We start from the raw sequence: 22,795 nt of genomic DNA on the forward strand, positions 1-22,795 counted from the left end.
TTTTTTTTTATTAAATGTCACTTTAATATTAGTATTTAATTTTTACAGTATTGTTATCTTATCGTGCGATCCATGTGTTTTTACCATAAAATGTTAGCTATCCGGTAGCAACACATTGCATGCTACCTATTTATACATAAAAGATAAATCTTTCTCAATCGGGTACATGAATATGTCAAAGGTTGGAGTAAAACATTTCAACAGGAATTTCGGTACTCCATAAGACTACATCAGGGATCATGACAAAACACACCCTTTTAGCTATGGACAAGTATATCTGCTCCGCATTTTCCTGTTGGGGGGTGGAGGAGGGGGAAGAAGCGTATGCCTTAACGGCAATTAGAGAGAAAATGAGAGGTCCTTCCGACAAATGACTGGTTTTAGTCGATCTGAGCCGTCTGATACCGATCGAGCAGCTAGGAGCTTGCACGTGTCAAGGGTTTAGCCCTTGTCCCTTGCATCCACGTGACGAACGCCATGACGCTTGCGGTTCGCCTCATCGGCCGCCGCCGGCTCCTCCCGTCGCCGCTAGCCGCCGCCGTTGCTCACCTCTCTGCTGCTTCCCAGAGCCCGTGCCACCACCACCACCACCCACTTCCGATCCCCGCGCTCCCGTTGCCCCCTCGTGAGCTCCCTCCTTTTGCTCTTCACTCGCGAAGCTTCTCGTGGTACTCCCGCTCCGGCTCCGCCTCCGGGTCTGGTCCCAGTCCCGGCACCGCTGCTGCGGACGCTCCCGGAGAGGATGTGTACACCGAGAAGGAAAGCGTGTACTTGGATGGCGTGACAACTGTTGATGACGGGGAAGGGGTCGCCAGCGGAGCGGGGGCTGCGGCGGATGCCGTGGGAGGTGCCGCCGGCGCCACGGCCGACGGCGTCGGGGGAGTGTCGGAATTGGCTGTTAGCACAGTTTTGGACCTCATGGACGGGTTCCATAGCCTCACCGGACTGCCGTGGTTGGCCTCTTACTGCTGAAAAAAAAGCTTTCCATTTCCTGTTATTTTTGGCAACACATTCTCTCGTGCCAATTTGAGGCTATGCTTTTGCTTGGAATATCGTTTTTGCTTGTATTTTTGTATATATTATGGATATCCCCTGTCATTGAGCCAACGAGTCTAGTTTAAGTTTAATTGTTGATGTTCACCACAGGTGGATGGCAATCTCCTTTTCTACTGTGGCCATGAGACTGTTGATACTTCCTGCCCTCATAGTGCAGCTTCAGAAGACTGCTAAAATTGGTGAAGTATTCCGAAAATGTAAGCTCTACTGCCTGCTCTGCAAGCTTCATATTGTCTGGTGACGCAACAACACATCGGCTATCAGGTGTCCGTAAAAAAAATGATCAATATCTTTATTCATCTTGAAGAAGTTGAGCAGAAGTATATTCTAAATTCCCAACGGTTTAGTTTATGTAATTTAATATGTTTAGCATCCAGTGACAATTAACGATCAATACCCCTGTGCCTTGATTCAAACAAACAAAACAATCAATACCCCCTCCTGATGTAATAGTATGATAACGCCTACTGCCTAGTATATTGTTTGATTCAAAATGCTTATGTTAGGGGAGCCTGATTTCAAAGATACATCTGTGGCATTGGCTTTAATAGATTGTGCATTTTCCATGTGTTTCTGATTGGACTCTCCGATATCTTTTTTTTTTGAAGTGTCCACTTCATTACCCACTCCTCAGCCTGGAAATAACTTCCGTGAACAGTATGCTCTGTTCCAGAAGAAAAAGAAGGAGCTTGGTTGTCCCTCATTTCTTTGGAATTTTGCCTATTTTTCGGTACAGGTAATGATATAAATATTGTGATAAGATCTTTTGGCTTCTGCCCTTCACATAGTTTAATATTAGTTACAGATCTTATGATGATGTCAGTTGATTTTGAAATGTACATTTTGTTGTTCCTAATTATGTTCTCATCTCTTCTGCCCTCTCTATTTTGTTGCAGTTCCCTTGCTTTATACTTTGGATGATGAGTATACGGAGCATGTGCTTGAATAATCACCCTGGATTTGATAATGTATGTTCAAGGTATCTCTGTACTTTTTCCTCTATTCCTTGTACTAGTCCCATATTTTGTGAAGCGAGTATGATATGATTCTTAAGGAGTTAAGGCCACAATGTTAGCAGCCATAGTTGTTGTTGATACTGTTTCCATTTTATATGTAGTCATGTTCTATATTCTTTATTGTATTGTTTAAATTAACTGTTGATGCTTTAGACAAAGATTAAGTTGTTAATTTCACAGTTAGGATGCAACTTATTGAATCTATAACAAACATTTATACTCCATATTCAGTACTAGAATTACTATGTCACTATTGGCCAATTGCATAGAGTTTAATGCACTTACTTGTCCTTTACCTAGCTATGAGAAGAAAGAAAAAGATGCCAAGGTGTGAAGTACTGGATTACATTATTGAATATTGATACCATGTGGTCCCAGGTGTTTTAAGGAACTACTGTGTCAGTTGAGCTACTAGAGATATCTTGCTTAACATACGTTAAGTTGCATTAGTTCTTTTAGAGATTCAGAGCTGTTGATAATTGTGGTTGTTAGGTAAAGGGAATGTATATCCAGGGGCATGGTGAGGTGGTTGAAGAGGTTGCGGACTGGATTCAGCTGAAGCTAGTCAGCCAAAGTTGCCAACATCAGGGTAGTGAATATGGACTCACTGGGGTTTGATACCGTAAAGCTTTGATGCCATGTTAGGCACTCAACAAACAAGTTGTATTGAGTTGAAAACTGGTATATATACAAGAGAAGAAAGGACATATGGGCAACACTTAGACTTGATGTGCCAAAAAGCCAAAAACATATCAAACTATATGCTAGTATTGATAGTAGTATGGTACTATTGTTACCATTTATTTCCCAGATATACATTGTCTAATGGCAAGTGTATCCTGTTTGTGAAGCATACTTTTTTTTTTTGCAAGGATTATATTCATACTATTACGCTGCATGGTTAACTCATTTTGATTAAATATAGATATAACTTCCTATTGTTTATTTCTGTACTACTAAACAGGGTGGGATTCTGTGGTTCCATAACTTGTCTGAGTTTCCACATGGCACTTTAGGTCCCATCTTTCCTATCTTAGTTGCTGGTCTGCATTACCTAAATGTCCAGGTACTCTCTTGCCAATGGATTTGTCTACTATTCTCCCTTTACAATGTGTTTCCTTTTGCTTTGTAAGTCTAGTCTCTAGTACCAGGCCAACACACGGAAAGTGTAACAAGTTAAAATTCATGGCTGGGTTAATTTCCTTCTGGTAGGTTCTCACTGTGTGATAAATAATTTGAATTTCACATACAACGTGTGGTTAAGAATCATGCAAGAAAGTTGGTGTACAAGTGATGGCAACATTGAGGGTCTATTATGAGCTTAGATTAAACTAGTGCAGTAAGGGTTAACTTGTTGGATGGATTATAGGTTGGTGTGAACTGGTGATTTTGGTTTCTGACAATCATTTTTGGTCTTATTGTGTGTTAATGTTCAAAAGATCTTTCCAAACGTAGAACCTGGGGGGAGGGGCAGGGGTCAGCACTGTGATATGTATTAAGTTTGGCCATGTTCTTATAAAACCTTTTGTTTAAATAGAAACATTGTTAAGTTAGTTTTTGCTAAGTAGATCAACAATGATGGTTTGTAATCTTATGAAGCTATTAGTAGGAGTTTGTTTGTTCTAAACTCTCCCTGAGACTGACTTCATCTGTTGTCTCAGATTTCTTTTCAGGGGTCCCAGATCAAGGATCATCCAGGAATTTTTGGCTTGCTGGCTAAGGTATGATCCAGAGAACCAATCACAGGGATACATGTAGCTAGTCGACTAGCTGTTGTAAATTCTTAATAAGTTATCAGCATAAGTAACCCATTACTCAGATTTTGTAATGAAGAGTAAAGAACATGGATGGTGGCCATCAATCAGAAAATCAAGTGTTCTTTTTTAATCTAAGTATATATGATGTGTATAGTGTACTTGGGCAGTTGGCCTTAGGAGCTATGGCCCATATGATGTTGTTAGCTTACTTGGATCATGGGGGTACCTACAATTGATGAAATGAAGTGTTTTGGACACGGTTGGATGGTCCTGAGCCCCTGACAGCAGCAGGGTGTCATGTGGAGTAAATTATCGGACTAATGATGATGAACTGCCCCTTTTACTTGTTTGGTGGCAATCAGTGGAGGTCAATGAAACACTTGTGGGGTTTAGATGGTAAATATTACTAGCATTACAACCAAGGTTGTTAAAATCCCATAGATTCAGTTCTGTGTTTAGGGTTCAGTTCTGTTAAGCACTCTGTCTTCCTTTCTTGTACAGCTGCTCTAGTTGAGCTCTGTTGCCCTCCTCGGGCATGCTTCCCTTTTTGTTTCTTCTTGTATAGAGTTGGTGTTATTTTTGTTTAATAAAAAGTTTACAGTGGGGGCCTCCCCTGCTGTATTTTCAACAACAACAACAACAACATAGCCTTTCAGTCCCAAGCAAGTTGGATTAGGCTAGAGTTGAAACCCACCAAGAGCCCCAAGTCACGGTTCAGGCACTTCAATAGCTGCTTTCTAAGTACTCCTATTCAAACATAGATCTCTAGGTATATCCCAAGCTTTCAAATATATTTTTATTGCCCCCCCTATGTCAATTTCGGTCTTCCTCCACCTCTCCTTATATTATTAGCTTGGCTTAGGACTCCACAATGCACTGGTGCCTCTGGAGGTCTCCTTTAGACATGGCCAAACCACCTCAACCGATGTTGGACAAGCTTTTCTTCAATTGGTGCTACCTCTAGGCGATCACATATATCATCGTTCCGAACTCGGTCCATTCTTGTGTGACCGCAAATCCATCGCAACATACATATTTCTGCAACATTCAGTTGTTGAACATGTCGAATCTTTGTAGGCCAACATTCTGCTCCATACAACATAGCCGGTCTAATCACCATTCTATAGAACTTGCCTTTTAGCTTTTGGGGTACCCTCTTCTCACAGAGAATGCCAGAAGCTTGTTGCCACTTGATCCACCCTGCTTTGATTCTATGGCTAACGTCCGCATCAATATCTCCATCCCTCTGTAGCATCGATCCCAGATACCGAAAGGTATCTTTCTTAGGCACTACTTGACCTTTCAAACTCACATCTCCTCCTGTACAACTCCGCCAAAGTCGTATTTCATGTATTCGGTTTTGGTTCTGTTCAATCTAAAACCTTTAGAATCAAGGGTCTGCCGTCATAACTCTAGTTTCCTATTTACTCCCGCCTGGCTTTCGTCCACTAACACTACATCATCAGCGAACAACATACACCAAGGGATATTCCCTTGTATGTTCCTGGTAACCTTATCCATTACTAAGGCAAAGAGATACGGGCTTAAGGCTGACCCTTGACGAAGTCCAATTTTAATCGGGAAGTAATCTGTGTTACCATCGTTTGTTCGAACACTAGTCACAACATTGTTGTACATGTCCTTAATGAGGGTCACGTACTTTGATGTGACTTTATGTTTGTCCAAAGACCACCACATAACATTTCTTGGTATCTTGTCATAAGTCTTCTCCAAGTAAATGAAAACCAAGTGGAGGTCCTTCTGCTCTCTAAACCGCTCCATAACCTGTCTTATTAAGAAGATTGCTTCTGTGGTTGACCTTCCGGGCATGAAACCAAATTAGTTTGTTGATATCTGCGTCATTCCTCGCAGGCGCTGCTCGATGACTCTTTCCCATAACTTCATAGTGTGGCTCATCAACTTAATTCCCCGATAATTAATACAATTTTGGATATCTCTCTTGTTCTTGTAGATTATACAAATATGCTTGTTCTCCATTCCTCAGGCATCTTGTTCGATCGAAAGATATTGTTAAACATCTTGGTTAGCCATATTATAGCTATATCTCCGAGACATCTCCACACCTTGATTGGGATACCATCAGGGCCCATCGTTTTGCCCCCTTTCATCCTTTTCAAGGCTTCTCTGACCTCCGATTCTTGAATTCTCCGCACAAAGCGCTTGTTAGTGTCATCAAACGAGTCGTCCAGCTGAACGGTGGTGTTCTCGTTCTCACAATTGAACAATTTATCAAAATACTCTTGCCATCTATGTCTAATCTCATTCTCCTTCACCAAGAGCTGTTCCCTCTCATCCTTTATGCACTTGACTTGGTTGAAGTCCCTTGTCTTCCTATCGCGAGCCCTAGCCATCCTATAAATGTCCTTCTCTCCTTCCTTCGTACTCAAACGTCGGTAAAGGTCCTCATAGGCCTGCCCCTTTGCCTCACTCACCGCTCGTTTTGCAGTCTTCTTTGTCATCTTGTACTTCTCTATGTTGTTTGCACACCTGTCATGATACAAGCGCTTATAGCACTCATTTTCCTTAATAGCCTTTTGCACATCTTCATTCCACCACCAAGTGTCTTTCGAGTTGCATCCGCTCCCTTTGGTCACTCCAAGCACCTCTGAAGCAACCTTCCGAACGCATGTTGCTATTTTCTCCCACATGCTGTTTGCATCACCTTCATCATTCCAAGGGCCCTCTTCAATGACTTTTTCCAAGACCTTTGGTGCCTCTTCTTCTAATTTCCACCACTTCGTTCTAGCAACCCTAGCTTGTTTGTTCCCACAAGCTTGCACCAGAAAGCGGAAGTCAGCCATCACCAGCTTGTGTTGAGCGATCACACATTCTCCAGGTATCACCTTACAGTCCACGCATGTTCGTTTATCCCTCCTTCTTGTAAGGACAGTCGATTTGACTAGAGGTACTGGCCGTTATTAAAGGTCACTAAATGGGACTGTCTTTTACGGAAGAAAGTGTTAGCTATCATCAAATCAAAAGCTATGGCGAAGTCTAAGACTTCCTCTCCCTCCTGGTTCCTACTACCATATCCAAAACCCCCATGAATCGCCTCGAAACCTGCACTTGATGTACCTACATGGCCATTAAGATCATCTCCTATAAAGAGCTTCTCGCTATTAGGGACAGCTCTAACCAAGCGATCTAAGTCTTCCCAGAAAAGTCGTTTAGCACTCTCATCATGGCCTACTTGGGGGCATACGCACTAATTACGTTTAAGACTATATCACTAATAACAGGTTTAACTAAGATGATCCTATTCCCTTGCCTTCTCACCTCCACCACACCATCCTTAAGGCTCTTATCAATCAAAACTCCTACTCCATTTTTATTTGAAGTTGTCCCTGTGTACTAGAGCTTGAAGCCGGTATTGTCCACCTCCTTCGCCTTCTACCCCTTCCATTTAATCTCTTGGACGCATAAGATATTTACACGCCTCCTAACCGCTGTGTCCACTAACTCTCTTAACTTACCTGTAAGGAACCCTATATTCCAGCTACCTACATTCCAGCCTCCTAACCCTACATTCCTCCCCTGCTGTATTTTCCGCTCAAAAAAAGGTTGTTAAAATCATAATCCTGAATCTGATTGGAACTCCACCGGTAGGATCGCAAATCGATCATAACTACTATAATCACAAAATTGTAGATTCTATTTAATAGAATAATAGAATCAACGCAATCAACTAAGGTCATAAAGTCGTAAAATTAGATGATAGAATCAAGATTTTAACAACTATGATTACAACTGTCTCCCACTTGTTTTCTTTCTGTTGTTACATTGCACTGGAACCACCACTGCCAAATGGGGCATTGTTGTTGCATTTGTATGATTGATGTGGTTGCTATACTGACCTCCGGATTTATACCCAAGTACGAGCTATTGTTGGTACATATGAATACGCATAATACCATTCTTAGAGTTAGAGGTATGAATTATGTTTGGTGGGCTGCTCTCAACCTTGATGTCTACAATTAGGTATTAAGATTTTTTTTCCTCTTTAGTGAGGTCCATTGAGATACCTGTGAATTTATTTCAGGTTGACTGTTTACTTTGGACGTTTTCTATTTTCGCTACTTTTATGTAAATCTGTCTTGTTCTGAAAATATTTCTTTCCTGTTTGCAGTACTATAGAATATACCTCGATGTCCTGACTATCCCTTTGTTTCTTATCGCATACATGGTTCCTCAGGTCAGTTACTTGCATTTTTCCTTTGCTTTATTGCATATGTGATTCCTCTGATCAGATACTTGCATTTTGTTTTTATGTGGTTCCGGTCTTGCGGATAAATGCTGTGTGGTCGATTAGCATTTCCAGATTTTGTTCTCAAGTTTGTTGGGCAATAAATTGGCCTAATTATTATTGTGGAATTTCATAACCATTGCAGATGCTTTAGTATTTGCATTGGTTTCCAGCAATACACTCTATTTGGCACATTGTTCCATTCGCATTACATTACAATCCTTGTAATATCACAATAATGACAGGCAGACACCACTAATTTCTGCTTGTGCTGTCAGAAGCAAACTAGACACAGTTGGATGAATAAGATATTGCCGGAGAGGGAAAGCAGGTTGTGCAGAACTGTGGGCTGTGGCAAAACCTAATTTCTTTTCGTATGATTTGAAACTAAAAGTACAATACTCATACATTGTGAGATGATGTGAACTAATTTGCACGAAATTGTTTAGTCAATGATATTTTTGCTGCACCAACATGCTTATTATCACTGTTCGCCTACACGGCCGTGTAGCCCGTGTACACGCTACACGGTGGTGCGCCGTTTCCGTCCGTTTCCGTTTAATCGTCCGTTTACCCCGTTTAATTGACCGTTTAGCCCGTTTAGTGGACCGTTTAGCCCGAATAATAGCTAAACGGTAGGTGACCGACTGTTTACCGTTTAGCGTTTAGGAAAACACTGCTTATTATAGCCAAACTGGTTGCAGAAGTATCACACTTGTGTGCAACTTTTGTTTCACCCAAATAGCAATTCAGATGCTGAATTCCGGTTTTTGTAATCTTTGATTGGCAGGGAAGCCTGGTCTACTGGACTACGAATGGTTTATTTTCTGTAGCTCAGGTTAGAGCATAATTTTTACTTGTATTATGAAGTCATTTCCTTTTCAATTTGATATATTGTGATAATCTTGTATTATTTTCTTAGTAACTCTATGCCTAAATCTCAATATGTTTTTTGTGGTAAAGTAATAGTAAACCTCATCCAAAAAATAGGGAAGATGGATCACATGTCCTGGTAGAATTATCTCATTTCTTTCTTTTTCTTTTTCTTTTTTTGGGGGGGGGGGGGGGGGGGGGGGGGGGCGGTGAGGTTGGCATTGATCAAATACATGTTCAAATATCAACAAGGTTGGTATGTGTTGTAAGCTTGTAGCATTTTTATGCTTATGCTCCAATAAATCAGCAAGTGAAGGCTAATATATGATCCTAAGAACACCTTGTCGGAGATACTAAATAGTCCACAGCAGATGGTATGATAATGCAATGGCTGTCAAGAATCCCGAAGAAGTTGCTTAGAACAGATAGATGCATCCCAACCTCTATTGCTACTGTGTAAACTCCAACAGGAAAAAATGCTTATGAATTCCCCTTTTTGTTATTAATTTCCTATTTCTATCCTTTGAGCGAAGGGCGGGCCTGGTGTAAGCGGTAGAGTCTTACCGCCTGTGACTGAAAGGTCCTGGGTTCGAGTCGCGATCTCCTCGCATTGCACAGGCGAGGGTAAGGCTTCCCCAGACCCCGCACAGAGCGGGAGCTCTCTGCACAGGGTACGCCCCCTTTTTTTATCCTTTGAGCAGAAGGATGGTATGATAATGCAACGGCTATCAAGAATCCCGAAGAAGTTGCTTAGAACAGATAGATGCATCCCAACCTCTATTGCTATTGTGTAAACTCCAACAGGAAAAAAGGCTTATGATAAATTGAAAAAAAGGCTTTGTGCAGAGAATCCAAGAATCTGAGGTTAGAGAGGCGTTGAAAAAGATGAAAGGAGGTAAGACGATGGGACCGTATGGTATCCTAATCGAGGTGTGGAGATGTCTCGGGGACATAGCTATAGTATGGCTAACCAAGCTGTTCAACTATATTTTTCGATCGAACAAGATGCCTGACGAGTGGAGGAGAAGTATATTGGTACCGATCTACAAGAATAAAGGGGATATTCAAAGTTGTACTAATTACCGGGGAATTAAGTTGATGAGCCATACTATGAAGCTATGGAAGAGAGTTATCGATCATCGCTTGAGAGCAATAACATGGGTCTCTATGAACCAATTTGGTTTTATGCCCAGAAGGTCAACCATGGAAGCCATTTTCTTAATAAGACAAGTTATGGAGCGGTATAGGGAGAAGAAGGACTTACACATGGTTTTTATTGACTTGGAGAAGGCTTGTGATAAAATACCAAGAAATGTTATGTGGTGGCCTTTGGACAAACATAAAGTCCCAACGAAGTACGTCGGACTCATTAAGGACATGTACAACAATATTGTGACTAGTGTTCGAACAAGTGATGGAGACACGGATGACTATCTTAATTAGGATAGGACTACATCAAGGGTTAGCTTTGAGCTCTTGTTTGTTTGTCTTAGTGATGGATGAGGTCACAAGGGACATACAATGGGACATCTTTTGGTGTATGCTTTTCGCGGACGATGTAGTGCTAGTTGATGAAAGCCGGACATGAGTGAATCAGAAATTGGAGTTATGGCGGGAGACTTTGGAGTCCAAAGGTTTTAGACTCAGTAGAACTAAAACTGAGTATATGAGATGTGACTTCGGCACTACTACTCGGGAGGAGGTAGATATTAGTTTTGAAGGTCAAGTAGTACCTAGGAAGGATACCTTTCGATATTTAGGATCAATGCTACGGAGAGACGGGGATATTGATGAAGATGTTAGCCATAGAATCAAAGCAGGGTGGATGAAGTGGCGCCAAGCATTTGGTGTTCTATGTGACAAAAGGGTACCACAGAAGCTAAAAGGCAAGTTTTATAGGACGATGATTAGATCTGCTATGTTGTATGGTGCAGAATGTTGGCCTACGAAAAGACGACATGTTCAACAGATACGTGTCGTGGAAATGCGTATGTTGCGTTGGATTTGCGGTCATACAAGAAGGGATCAAGTTCGGAACGATATATAAGGGATCGAGTTCGGAACGATGATATACGTGATAGATTAGGGGTAGCACCAATTGAAGAAAAGCTTGTCCAACACCGGTTGAGATGGTTTGGACATGTCCAATGGAGACCTCCAGAGGCACCGGTGCGTAGTGGAATCCTAAGCCAGGGTAGTAACGTGAAGAGAGGCAAAGGAAGACCGAAGTTGACTTGGGTAGAGGCAATAAAAGGAGACTTGAAAGGATGGAATATACCCAAAGACTTAGCCTTAGATAGGAGTGCTTGGAAAACAGCTGTTCACGTGCCTGAACCTTAATTGCTTCTGCTGGGTTTCAACTCTAGCCTACCCCAACTTGTTTGGTACTTAAAGGCTTTGTTGTTGTTGTTGTTGTATCCTTTGAGCAGATCAGGTTCCATGCAATTTAATTTGAACAAGCTTGATGCCGTGAAGTCAGCATTGTGTACTTAATGTTACATTCTGTTTTTTTCAAATGATTAAATCGCAGCAATTGTCCTTGAGAAATGATGCTGCCCGCAAGCTGTTGGGATTGCCAGATACTAGGGCTCAGGTTAATTACAGAGCACAAAAGTCACCTCTTGAGGTACCTGAGATGATGCAGGCATGCCCATCTACTTTTTGTGCTCTTGTTATTTTCATTATGTGCAATTGAATCATGATGCTGAAGTTATCATGAATTTACAGAGGCCACTGCTTGTAGATGCTGACTTGCAAACGAAATCGATGTCATCTGATAAGGGAACTGCCAGTGAGAGTACAGCTCCTAATTTTGTAATGGAAAGTATGGAAGGAAATATATCTGTGTCCAGTTCACCTGAGGAGCTACTTGAAGTATGAATGTTTACACAATTGTTTTGTCTTGGAATATTGTTCCAGTATGAATTCTGATGCATATACCTATATGTTCATCAATAGCAAGCATTACAGTATCTGGGGACTGGCTGCCGAGATCAAGCTCTTCCACTGATCAGGTAAGTTAGTGTTGTGCTTTGTCTAATCAATTGTTGGCTATTCCATTTGCAAACAATGGGAGTTGGTGATCAATGTTGCACACAGGACAGCAGTAGAGAGAAACCCAGATCTGTCTATGGCGTTGATTGGAATGGGACAAATCCTGTTCTCAAATAAATTGTTTCCTGAAGCTGCAGTTTGTTTTGAACATGCTATACCAAAGGTCTGTTGTTACCTCAGATGATTTTCATGATCTGAGACAGTAATTTTGTAAGACTCAATGCTCTCGATTGTGTAGATTCAAGAAGATGACCCTCTTCTTGTGCTTGCATATTTCGGGGCAGGTCTTTCAAACGAGCGTCAGGTAGAGTAATGCTGCATTTGGACTCAGTTTATAAAAACATTTGGAATAAGAGTGAACAACATAAGCATTGCTTCGGTTTCCAATGTAGGGGGATAATGAGACTGCAATCAAACTCCTGCAGAGAATAGCAGAGCTCAAGGAACCGGAAAAGCCCATCAACAAAACCTGCTACTTCCAAGGGATGCTTACTTTGGGAAGGTAAAGTCCTTTTATAGATCATTCTGTTACAAATGGTCCATCGATATGATGCGCTATGGCTACCAATAACCTAATTCTAGAGGGTAGCTTGGCCCAGCATGTAGCATGTAGCCACATACTGTGGTTCAACTCCATTGTTGATTTTATTTATGTGGCTCTGCTTTCCTAAAATGCTGGACTGTTGCTAAACGTGCTGACATTGGTTATTGCAGTATATTATCTAGAGAAGGCCGGAATTCTGAGGCTGCCAAATATCTGCGGATGGCTATTGCTTATGATCCTTCAGTAGAAAGACTTCTTAAGGAATGCGAGGAAGGAATGGATGATCAACCAAAGCCAGAGAAGTGATGTGCTGCACCTGAAAAGGCCACAGTAACAGATAGCATACTGCTTTTGTTTTTTAACACTAAAACAGGGTTTGTCTGGAATTGAAATTCTGGAATGCAAGCCAGCTAATCCTAGACAATTACCGCCATAGAAGAAATATGAAACCAGAGGGTGGCAATAGCACGATCAGAATATCTAGGCCATACTGCTGCCTTTGAAGTCTGCGGCAACCTCACACACATCTGTTGTCCAATGCACACCATCCAGTGTTCTTGAGCCCTAAGCCCCAACAGACTTCCTTGTAAATTGAATGCCCAACTTGTGTTCTTTGGTAGATTATAGTCACTTCAAATTTTGTAAAGAAATCAATACGCAGCAGAAATTTCAGTGACTTCGTGATTTTTTTTTTGTTAAAAAAAAACATGTGCATGACCCTACGTTACTGAACATTTCTTGCCGTTTGATTGATGATAAAGTTCTTCCCATCGTAAGATCAAAACTTATTTTTGATCTGCTGCCTTTAAAGTAATTTTGTAGCTCAAATATTATTTTGTCCATGGCATGAGCCATCGCGGATTTAACATATAAGTCTTCCATGAATTTTTTTGTTACAAGTACACGGTATTGTAAAATTAGTACTCAAATAATAGTATCAGAGTTCTCGTTCTTGCAACAGCAGCATCTCTGACGGCATTCAAACTGTTACAAGGTAGGAATTCAAACAAGTAGGTCATTCTAAGCCGAGAACAATAGCTAACCGCGTGGGAAACAATCTTGAATTCACCACCACAAGCTGGTGTCCTATGTAAACGTTTGACCTTGAGCATGAATCCTCATAGGCGCCAGATAATCGTTACATCCATTTCGCTAGTACACAGGGAAATCAGGATCAACATCTCGTCCCCACGCCTGCAGCCCACCGATGATATCCTTCGCTGAGGCAAATCCCTTCTCGTGGAGAAGCTTGACGGCTCTTTGAGAGTCATTGCCTCTTCTACACAGGACAACCAAGGTTGACGCCTCTCCTGTTTCCTTCAGTGAGGTTTCAAGCGTAGGCAGCTTCTCTTCCAACATGGAGAGCGGGATGTTAAGAGATGGAGAAATCGAAGCTATTTGGAAGTGATGTGCAGGTCGTACATCCAACAATAGATGAGGTTCACCATTGTCGACCAGATTTTTGTAATCTCGGCAAGTGATTCGGGCGCTCTCTGGGAGTATGTTCACACTTGGTGCTGCCTGTAGTAAATGTAACAGTGGATGAGGACACATAGATGTCAAGATCATTCTTGATATGATCTGAACTGCATCCATTCACATTACCTTATCAGACATTGGTGATTGTGTGAAGTTTTCATAGTCAAACTTCTGAAAATCTTGTTCTGTGAAAAAGGAATTTTTGCCACAATGGGTGCAATCTGGAGAGCTTCCACGAAGCTTAACCTGCAAATATACGTAGACATGATAATGAGCTATATTAAGACAGTCCTATAGCTTGCGTCCAAGCAATGCAAACAACTTCGAAGGACCAAAGGCTGTTAATAATTTGCAGGATGACCAGAACTACATTGATGACCATAATCCACTTAATGGTAGACCACCTGCAAATAGGATGAATCCTCAAACATGGTTTCAAATGCCATTGGCGACTGGAAATCACAGTAAGTTCTTGGAGAAGAAACCAGGCAAGATCATGCGAAAGCTTCGGTGGCTGCTTCACAATTAGATTCTTTTAAAAGTTTTAGAAGGTTTGTAACTAACTACTGGTGCTGGGAATACGTTAGTTACCAGCTCTCTGCGAAGGTCTGGAAAACATTAAAACAGGGGAGCTAACCCTGCTAGCAACAGCTATGTTCCCAGAATCTAAATGGTTCGAAGGTATTATATATTGGATCAAAAGCACAAAACTAAACTTTATGAGGCACAATCAAGATGTGACCATCACATATAAGGATACAACACAGTAGAAAAAAGGTTGTTCCCATAAGAAAAGAGAGTCAAAGTTTCTCTCTCTTTTTTTTTAACGAACAGGCGGGGAGCTGTGTATCATTATATTAAGAAGAAAAAGGTTCGTAACCCATACACCAAACAACCAGACACACTTTTCTCACTAGTGCTGAGAATGGTCCTATAAAGGATTACTTTCTTGTTAGAACCAATTTCAATTCTTTTATAATAAAACATGATTGGCAACATTATCCTATCGCACTATTGTAATTCTTGTATTAGACTCCAATCTGTGATAAATATACTAGAAAGAAGGTTTAAGTTAAAACTAGATAGGAGGATGCAGCATTGCCATCCCCCGATGGACGATGGTGCTGGGATTAGGATAAATTGTGATCATGCATCCAAAGACAATAAATTACAGAGTGAAGTCACGTACAATTCTAACACGAGCAGAGAGTGCATCAAATAGTAGCATTCTTCCACATAGGGGCTCACCAACACCAGTTGCAACCTTTATAGCCTCCAGAGCTTGTAAGCAACCAATCACTCCCGGAACTAGTAAACAAAACAGTAGTTAGTACACCAGTGCAAAACTATGTCTAATAAAGTAACTAACAGGGCATCAATCATATATAGCAGCAAACTATATAAACTAATTATACAAATTGCTAACTTAACTGAGGTGTCTACACTGATTTCTTGTAAAAGCACAGTAAATACCACAATATTTAAGAACACCCTGAAGAAAAAGCCATTTTAGTAATTACATCATTGAGTGAACCAACAAAAACCTGTAGCCACTGAATAATTAAGGATTAATATGGACATGAAAAAATATTAAAATTACACAACATTGGAGCCACTAACTCATGATTTAAAATATCCCATTTGGGTTGAAGTCCACATCATATAAACAAAGAAGTTTGATGAATTTTAAACAGGACAAAAAAAAATCTAAGTTTTTGCCCACTGTACTAATGACGAGCTTCTACAGTGTCACCTACCAACCCCAAGAACACCACTGTCTGAGCATCTCTGGCAGGCTGCCACAGGTGGTGGACTTGGAAAGAGGCACCGATAGCATGGACTTCCATTATGATGATAAACAGTCAACTGTTAGAGAAGACAATGAATGAATGAATGAAAGATATAAGGTGAAGTAAAAAGGGTGCAATATCTTTGGCAAGAAAGATGCTTACCTGCCCTTCTAAACCTAATGCCGCACCAGATACAAGTGGCTGCGAGAAGTAGGTCAAATGTAAGTGATTGATCAATGCATGAATACATGAAATCAACAAAAAGATATTACACTATATCGTATTGATGGGGTAACATGGCAGAGCAAGAATTCCATATCAAATATTGCGTGCATCATTTACAACAAAAATAAAGTTACCTTGTTCAGCAAAACACAACAATCACTGATCATATACCTAGTAGGAAGGTTGTCAGTTGCATCAACAACTATATCATATCTGAGGTTGTTTTAGTTAATGCTGAAAACAAGAGTGTTGCCTTTGAGAAAAAAATACTGTATCTGTCACAGCATATATTGTAAGGATACTTCCGCACAACCTCCAAAGCATTGCATGGCTTCAGAGTATGATGATGCTCTACTACCTTGATAGAGGAATTAATCCTGATTTGAGACAACATATGTGATATAGTGAAATAGTAGCATCAAATAGTACATTTGGTTGGCAACCAATGCAGAGAAAACTGCCAAAAGGATAGTTTCTTACTCACGGCAAGCATCAGCTGCTGATTTCACTTTTGATTGTCCAACATATGCTTCTTTATGAATTATCTAAGAGAGTTTGAGAACAAAAAACAAGGTTAGCATTGATATGTATGACCGCCACAGGTTAAAATAACCAATTTTGATCATGGGTTATGTTCTTGTTTTATCAAGCGGAACTCTCTCACTTCACTACAAATTTGCTAGTTTATGAGTGCATATTTATATCTCCCTTCTAATTGAGTTACCAAGAACAACAAGAATACATCATGCAGATGATTCAGTGTTTAAATATAATCCAAAGAAAATATTGAGAACGCTAGATAAGAGGGACAGAAGACATGCCAAATTATTTCACCTGCCGATGAAGGTTATTCAGTTCAACATCATCACCATCCACAATGCCCAAGCAACCTAATAAGACAACAAGCTGTAAGCAATGATACATTAGTGAATACAACAAATTAGTGAACTGGAACCCACCAACAAATTCACTTTACACATATAAGATATGTAAAAAACTTTGTCAAGGAGAAGGACTACGTCTAGAAATCTGACTTATCATTAAAGAAATATAATTTCTTCCTTGAGAAACTAACATTAAACACAGCTTCACAGCAGAGTATGAGGCAGCTGTTGAGAAGGAAAAAACATGGATCTTCCTAGCTATAACTGTGTCCTTTGGAACAATCAGATTGAAGAATCTTTGCAGCATTTGTTCATTCTCTGTCCGTTTGCTTCTGCCTGTTGTAATCTACAACCTCTGTTCCAAATTATAATTCGTTTGACTTTTTTTACCCCAAGTTTGACCACTAGTCTTATTAAAAAATTTGAGCAAAATGTCACTTATTTTGTTGTGGCTTGCTTTATTAATAAAAGTTCTTCAAGAATGACTTAAATTTGACTATGTTTGCACAAATTTTTTGAATAAGACGAGTGGTCAAACTTGAGGTCAAAAAAGTCAAACGAATTATAATTTGGTACGGAGGGAGTAGTTAATGTGCAGACAAGCTCAGACCTGGGCCCTTTTGAATGTCTTGATCAGTTCAATCAGCAACTTAACATGCCCTTCTTTATGGAAATTATCATCATTATGTGCTGGAGCATTTGGAAGGCAAGAAATGATCTAATTTTCCAAGGAATCCAACCGTCTGTTTTGACTTCCAAGAGCTTTAAATCAGAATTTTCTGTGTTCACCATGAGGGCAAAGCGGAACTACTTCCCTCTAATTGATACATGGATAGAAAACTTAGTTTAATTCGGTTAACTTTCTTTGTTTCTTAAGCTTGTTTGTACTTCACTTGGGTTAACTCATTACTTTTCAATTTAAAATATGTATTGCAGTAGGCCTCCTGATTCCCTCAAGAAAAAACTTCGCAGCAGAGAGGAAAATTACCGACACCACAAGCAGCTAGATACAATGCCACGGGAGAGCCCAAACCTCCAGCCCCAACCACTAAAATCGACGACTGTGACAGCTTCCGCTGGCCTGCCAGATAGATGACAAAGGGTCAGAGCCTCAGAGGATCAGCCGAAACGAGGTTGCTACACTGCACTTTTTTTCCCAGCAATATACTGCAATTGTGATGACACATCGGAAGCAGAAGAGGCAAGCGTTATATACTAGTAGTAAACAAGAGAAGGGGGCATGGAGCAACCAGGAAACCATATTAATGGAAGCAAGTCTGAGACTTTGGAGGTAGGGAGCCGTGCTGATTGAAACGAAACAACTGACCTTCGACCCCGAAGTCCGGGAGAAGGAGGTGGCGGCTGTACCGGTAGATCATATCAGCCGGGAGGCCATCGTCCCGCGCAAACCCGTTGCCCACGCGTCTCTGGCACGCGACACTCCCGCCGCACGCACCATCCTCTACTCCTTTCCCCGCCGCCGCACCGCTGACTCCCGCAGGCACCGCCCCGAGCTGCGATTCCAGCAGCCGTATCCGGCCGTCGAGCTCATCCCGCTCTGCCCGAAGCTTCTTCAGCTCCCGCTCTATCGCCTCCCTCCTGCCGCCGCCGCCGCCGCCGCCCATCCCTCCGCAGTCCGCACCTGGACGCTTTGCTCACTGCTGCCGTGTCGCCTCAACCGCCGAAATTGTCTCGCAAAAGCCGCCGAAATCAGCCGCGTCTTCCAACGTGGGCTCGGACCACGTAAGTAAATACGTAAAGCTCGGCCCACGTAGAATACTACGTAAAGCCCGGCCCAGTAAGAGATCACTTGCGTTAAGAGGCGAGGTCGTAATGAAAAATTTGAAAAAATGACGCTCAAAAATTCACTTATCGATTATGATGACATTCGATGGATGATAAATATAAATGTGGGTATAGTGTAAATCTGCAAACGACCGACGTTTCCACTCCTATTTTTTCGAGTCCCATTTTTGTAAATCCCCGGTGGTAATAGCGCAGAGGAGGAGGGGATGGCGCACCGGCTGCTGCGGGACGCGCAGGCGGACGGGTGGGAGCGGTCGGACTTTCCCATCATGTGCGAGTCATGCCTCGGCGACAACCCCTACGTCCGGATGGTAACACATCTAACCCTACCTGAATGATTTGTGCGCTTCTCCTTGGCGTTGTGATGCGGTTTGCACCGCTGTGGTCCTCTTGATTTGATTTTCATTTGTGATTTCTTATGCTCGATGGGATCCGGACCTAGGTCACGCTTCTGTTTAAGTGTTGAATCTTGTGCACGTGTGGCATCAGTTGTTTTACATATTGGCTTTTTTGTGAAGTTGTTTCTTATAGATGTGCTGTTGAACATGAGAATAGATCGTTGAGGATGTTTGATGCTTGCTTCGGGATTGTACACTGCGAAATGCATTGCTGTAGTAGTAGTAGTTTAGGGGCCGTTTGCTTCGTTTGGTTCTCCTCACCTCACCTTCCTTAGCCAGGAATGGAAAGAGGTAACTGTTTGGTTTGGAGTCTGGGAAAAATATTTGCTCTTACTGTTGATGGTTCTGCAAGATCAGTAGTGCAGTACGGTGGTTTTGCCATATGCATAGTGTAGTTAACAAGATGGTTCTGCAAGAATTATATTTAAGCCAGTTATACTAGCTAGCAAAACCAGGATAAATTAGTTTGCTAGCAAATTATACTAGCTAGCCAATTGGTTTTGCCATATGCTATACCCATCATGTAGTACTAGGTAGGTGTTATACACGAATGGGGATAACTTTCCAATTAATCTCTCCTTATTTTGCACTTGCTTCAGTATTTCGTGTTAATACGATTTTGTGGCTTACTGTCTCTTTTTTTTTCTCTCTCTTTGCAGTTAAGAGCTGAATATGACAAAGAATGCAAAATTTGTGCGCGTCCTTTTACTGTCTTCCGGTGGCGGCCTGGTCGAGATGCGCGGTACAAGAAGACTGAGATCTGCCAGACATGTTGCAAGCTAAAGAATGTCTGCCAGGTCTGCCTGCTGGATCTTGAATATGGTTTGCCTGTTCAGGTCCGGGATACAGCACTCGCTATCAATTCTAATGATGCAATTCCAAGGAGTGATGTCAATCGCGAATATTTTGCAGAAGAGCATGATAGGAGGGTACGTTTCTCTTTCAACATTGAATCTTGATGCTGTTGTTAATTTCTTTCGTATTACCCAATATCTAAGACAGACTGTGTATTCTTCAGGTTGTTTTGTTCATTTGAAATCTGAAATGAAGATATCATGTGTATCATAATACTGTTTCTATGATGTCACCGTAAACTGTATCATAGTGCCGGTTACTCTTGAAGTATGACAGCAGCAAAATATGCCTTCTTTTTAGATGTAATTTATCTTTATCTGCTATAGTTGAAACGAATTGCACTTATTCTCTGCTTATATGCACTTATTCTTGTCTGTTCCATTTGACCTAAGAATAGTTGTTCCTAATGAGAATTTCTGGTTCATAAATGTAGGCCAGAGCTGGCATAGACTATGATTCTTCCTATGGGAAGGCTCGTCCAAATGATACCATTCTGAAACTTCAGAGGACAACACCATATTACAAGAGGAACAGAGCTCATGTTTGTAGTTTCTTTGTGCGTGGTGAATGTACAAGAGGAGCTGAGTGCCCTTATCGTCATGAGATGCCTGAAACCGGGGAGTTATCTCAGCAGAACATTAAAGATCGCTACTATGGGTATGTTGCTGTGCTTATGCACTCATTATTTTTAGTTGTGTGTTTTTTGTGGTTCTCTGCATGTATTGTAGGCTTCATTTCAGCAATCACTATTGTTGATTAGCATGTGCAATTTAAAACTGGCGTTCATAATTTCATCATATGAAATAATGAATCAGATAGCTTTCTGTTCTTGACTCTGCTTGTCAACATTGCGTTGTTTAAAGGGTTTGATACTTTTCATTCAACTCTTTTGTGTCGCATCAGTAGTACACTATGTTGCCATTCCTGAGTTCATGTAGTCCATCTAGTTCTTTTAGGAGCATATAGCAAAAACCTATTAAGGGACGCTTTTCCTTTATGACTTGGATTTTAGACGACGTATTTGAAAATCCATATTACCTTCTATTTTGTTTCTTGTCGTTTTTTTTTTGACTGGCTTGGGACTAAAAGGCTATGCTGCTATGCTGTTGTTGTTGATTTTAAGGTGGTAAGACCAAAATTAAGTCTCTCTAGTTGCCGGCAATTGATATTAGCATCTGTACAGTTAACCCACACCTGGGTAGAAATTGTACTGCTTACATGTACGGATGTTTTTTTAGATAGAAGGCTTACATGTACAGTGTACAGACAAAAGATGTCTCCAGATGCTGTTTGGTCATGAAACTATTCTAATTTGGTTGAAATGTTGAACTTGTAGCTGTATCTTGGATTCCTTTATCCCAGCCAAAATTGCGCTCTTGATATGCCAAACATTGATGCTTTTTAGGTCTAGTTAATGAGTTCAACTAAATTATTCATTATTAAAAACCTTTATTAGGTGAATGTATCTATTCACTCTACTAAATTTCCCATGTCTATTCTCTCCTCTGTCTTGGTTTCTGACTATCTCTTGCTCCCTGCAGAGTTAATGATCCAGTTGCACTGAAACTTTTGAGCAAGGCAGGTGAGATGCCATCCCTGACACCTCCGGATGATGAGACTATAAGGACCCTCTACATTGGTGGACTCATAGCAGAATTTGAGGGATCAATTTTATGCCCTTGGTGAGATTGAGTCCATAAGGATGGTACTTCAACGTGCAATTTCATTTGTGACATATACTACAAGAGAAGGCGCAGAGAAGGCTGCAGAGGAGCTTGCTAACAAGCTAGTCATGAAGGGTGTGCGCCTGAAGCTGATGTGGGGCAAGCCTCAGGCTCCAAAGCCTGAGGAGGACGAGTCTGGGAGGCAGGGGCAGGTTTCCCATGGAGGACTGCTCCCTAGGGCTGTCATATCTCAGCAGCAGAGCGGCGACCAACCTCAACCCCCTGGGATGGAGGGGCAGCAGCAACAGGCTGCACCAGCATCGTACTACTTCAACATTCCAGCACCACCAGCGGCAGAGCGGACTCTATACCCATCCATGGATCCACAGAGGATGGGTGCTATAGTAAATCACAGGACAGTGAAGGCAAACCAGGGCCGCAGCAAGCCGGGCAAGCTCAGCCATCAAGCAGCTCAGCACAGGGCGGCTATCCTGCACCACCACCATACTACCATGGTCAGTATCCACCATACTATCCACCTCCCCCACCATATGGTGGCTACATGCCTCCACCGCGCATGCCCTACCCACCACAATATCCACCTTACCAGCCTATGCTAGCACCACCAGCACAGGCACAGGCTAGTTCATCTCAGCAACCACCGCAAGCAGGTGCAGGACAGCAGCCGCCTCATGGCCCTCCATCTCAGCAGCAGCCACTTCATGGCCCTCCAGCTCAGCAGCAGCCGCAACAGCCAATTCAGAACTGAAGTCCTTACAAGATGTTGGATACTGCTACTGCTCTAATTGCTCGGCAGGAGAATGTAAACCCTCGTGGGTCTCCAACTTTTGTAATTTCTTAATTTGTGGTTAACAGTAAAACTTTGTTGTATTGCTTATCAAAGTTTGAAAAACCGGGAGATATACTGGATGTATCCAGCATCTATATTTTGTGTTACTGTGTCTGCCGAGTTTCACGTGGAGGCCATCGAAGCCTTCATCTTTTTTCAGATTGACCTAACGAGTCGGTTGTAATAGTAAAAAAGACTCGGATAATGACACCAACTTACAGTTGACGCCTGCAACTTTGCGGCTAAATCTCAATTCGGCTTTAAGATACCTGTCTTAAAC

The 22,795-nt window shown here is 41.6% G+C and overlaps 2 protein-coding genes and 1 pseudogene across 8 annotated transcripts; 2 read left to right on the plus strand and 1 right to left on the minus strand.

Annotated features, from left to right (window-relative positions):
- Window positions 1–307: 307 nt before the first annotated feature.
- On the plus strand, window positions 308–13,286 carry LOC136533295 (ALBINO3-like protein 2, chloroplastic). Of its 6 annotated transcripts, none has more exons than XM_066525860.1 (15): window positions 311–953; window positions 1,147–1,253; window positions 1,665–1,792; window positions 1,953–2,024; window positions 3,037–3,138; window positions 3,734–3,793; window positions 7,977–8,042; window positions 8,884–8,931; window positions 11,497–11,610; window positions 11,694–11,840; window positions 11,925–11,980; window positions 12,066–12,183; window positions 12,259–12,324; window positions 12,413–12,522; window positions 12,735–13,286. In XM_066525860.1, the coding sequence occupies exons 1-15, from the start codon at window positions 478–480 to the stop codon at window positions 12,868–12,870; spliced, it is 1,806 nt and encodes a 601-aa protein (XP_066381957.1). In that variant the 5' UTR covers window positions 311–477; the 3' UTR covers window positions 12,871–13,286. The 6 variants fall into 6 exon arrangements, 3 of the variants coding, with proteins under 3 accessions (XP_066381959.1, XP_066381957.1, XP_066381958.1); XM_066525861.1 differs by having other exon boundaries at window positions 11,497–11,592; XR_010778436.1 differs by lacking the exon at window positions 12,735–13,286 and having other exon boundaries at window positions 308–953; window positions 12,071–12,183; window positions 12,413–12,484.
- A 184-nt stretch (window positions 13,287–13,470) lies between these two features.
- Window positions 13,471–18,637, minus strand: LOC136533297 (adenylyltransferase and sulfurtransferase MOCS3-1). 2 transcript variants are annotated; one of them, XM_066525863.1, is made up of 11 exons: window positions 18,270–18,637; window positions 17,931–18,023; window positions 16,893–16,948; window positions 16,539–16,603; window positions 16,361–16,435; window positions 16,193–16,271; window positions 15,996–16,034; window positions 15,801–15,909; window positions 15,233–15,351; window positions 14,170–14,289; window positions 13,471–14,085 (listed from the first exon to the last, which is right to left on the minus strand). In XM_066525863.1, exons 1-11 carry the CDS (start codon window positions 18,565–18,567, stop codon window positions 13,717–13,719), a joined length of 1,422 nt encoding a protein of 473 aa, XP_066381960.1. In that variant the 5' UTR covers window positions 18,568–18,637; the 3' UTR covers window positions 13,471–13,716. The 2 variants fall into 2 exon arrangements, with proteins under 2 accessions (XP_066381960.1, XP_066381961.1); XM_066525864.1 differs by lacking the exons at window positions 13,471–14,085; window positions 14,170–14,289 and adding an exon at window positions 14,298–14,447.
- Window positions 18,638–18,922: 285 nt separating this feature from the next.
- Window positions 18,923–22,570, plus strand: LOC136533298 (zinc finger CCCH domain-containing protein 40-like; annotated as a pseudogene).
- Window positions 22,571–22,795: the final 225 nt, after the last annotated feature.

This window comes from Miscanthus floridulus, unplaced genomic scaffold (genome assembly GCF_019320115.1).
Source record: "Miscanthus floridulus cultivar M001 unplaced genomic scaffold, ASM1932011v1 fs_844_1_2, whole genome shotgun sequence".
NCBI classification, from domain to species: Eukaryota; Viridiplantae; Streptophyta; class Magnoliopsida; order Poales; family Poaceae; genus Miscanthus; species Miscanthus floridulus.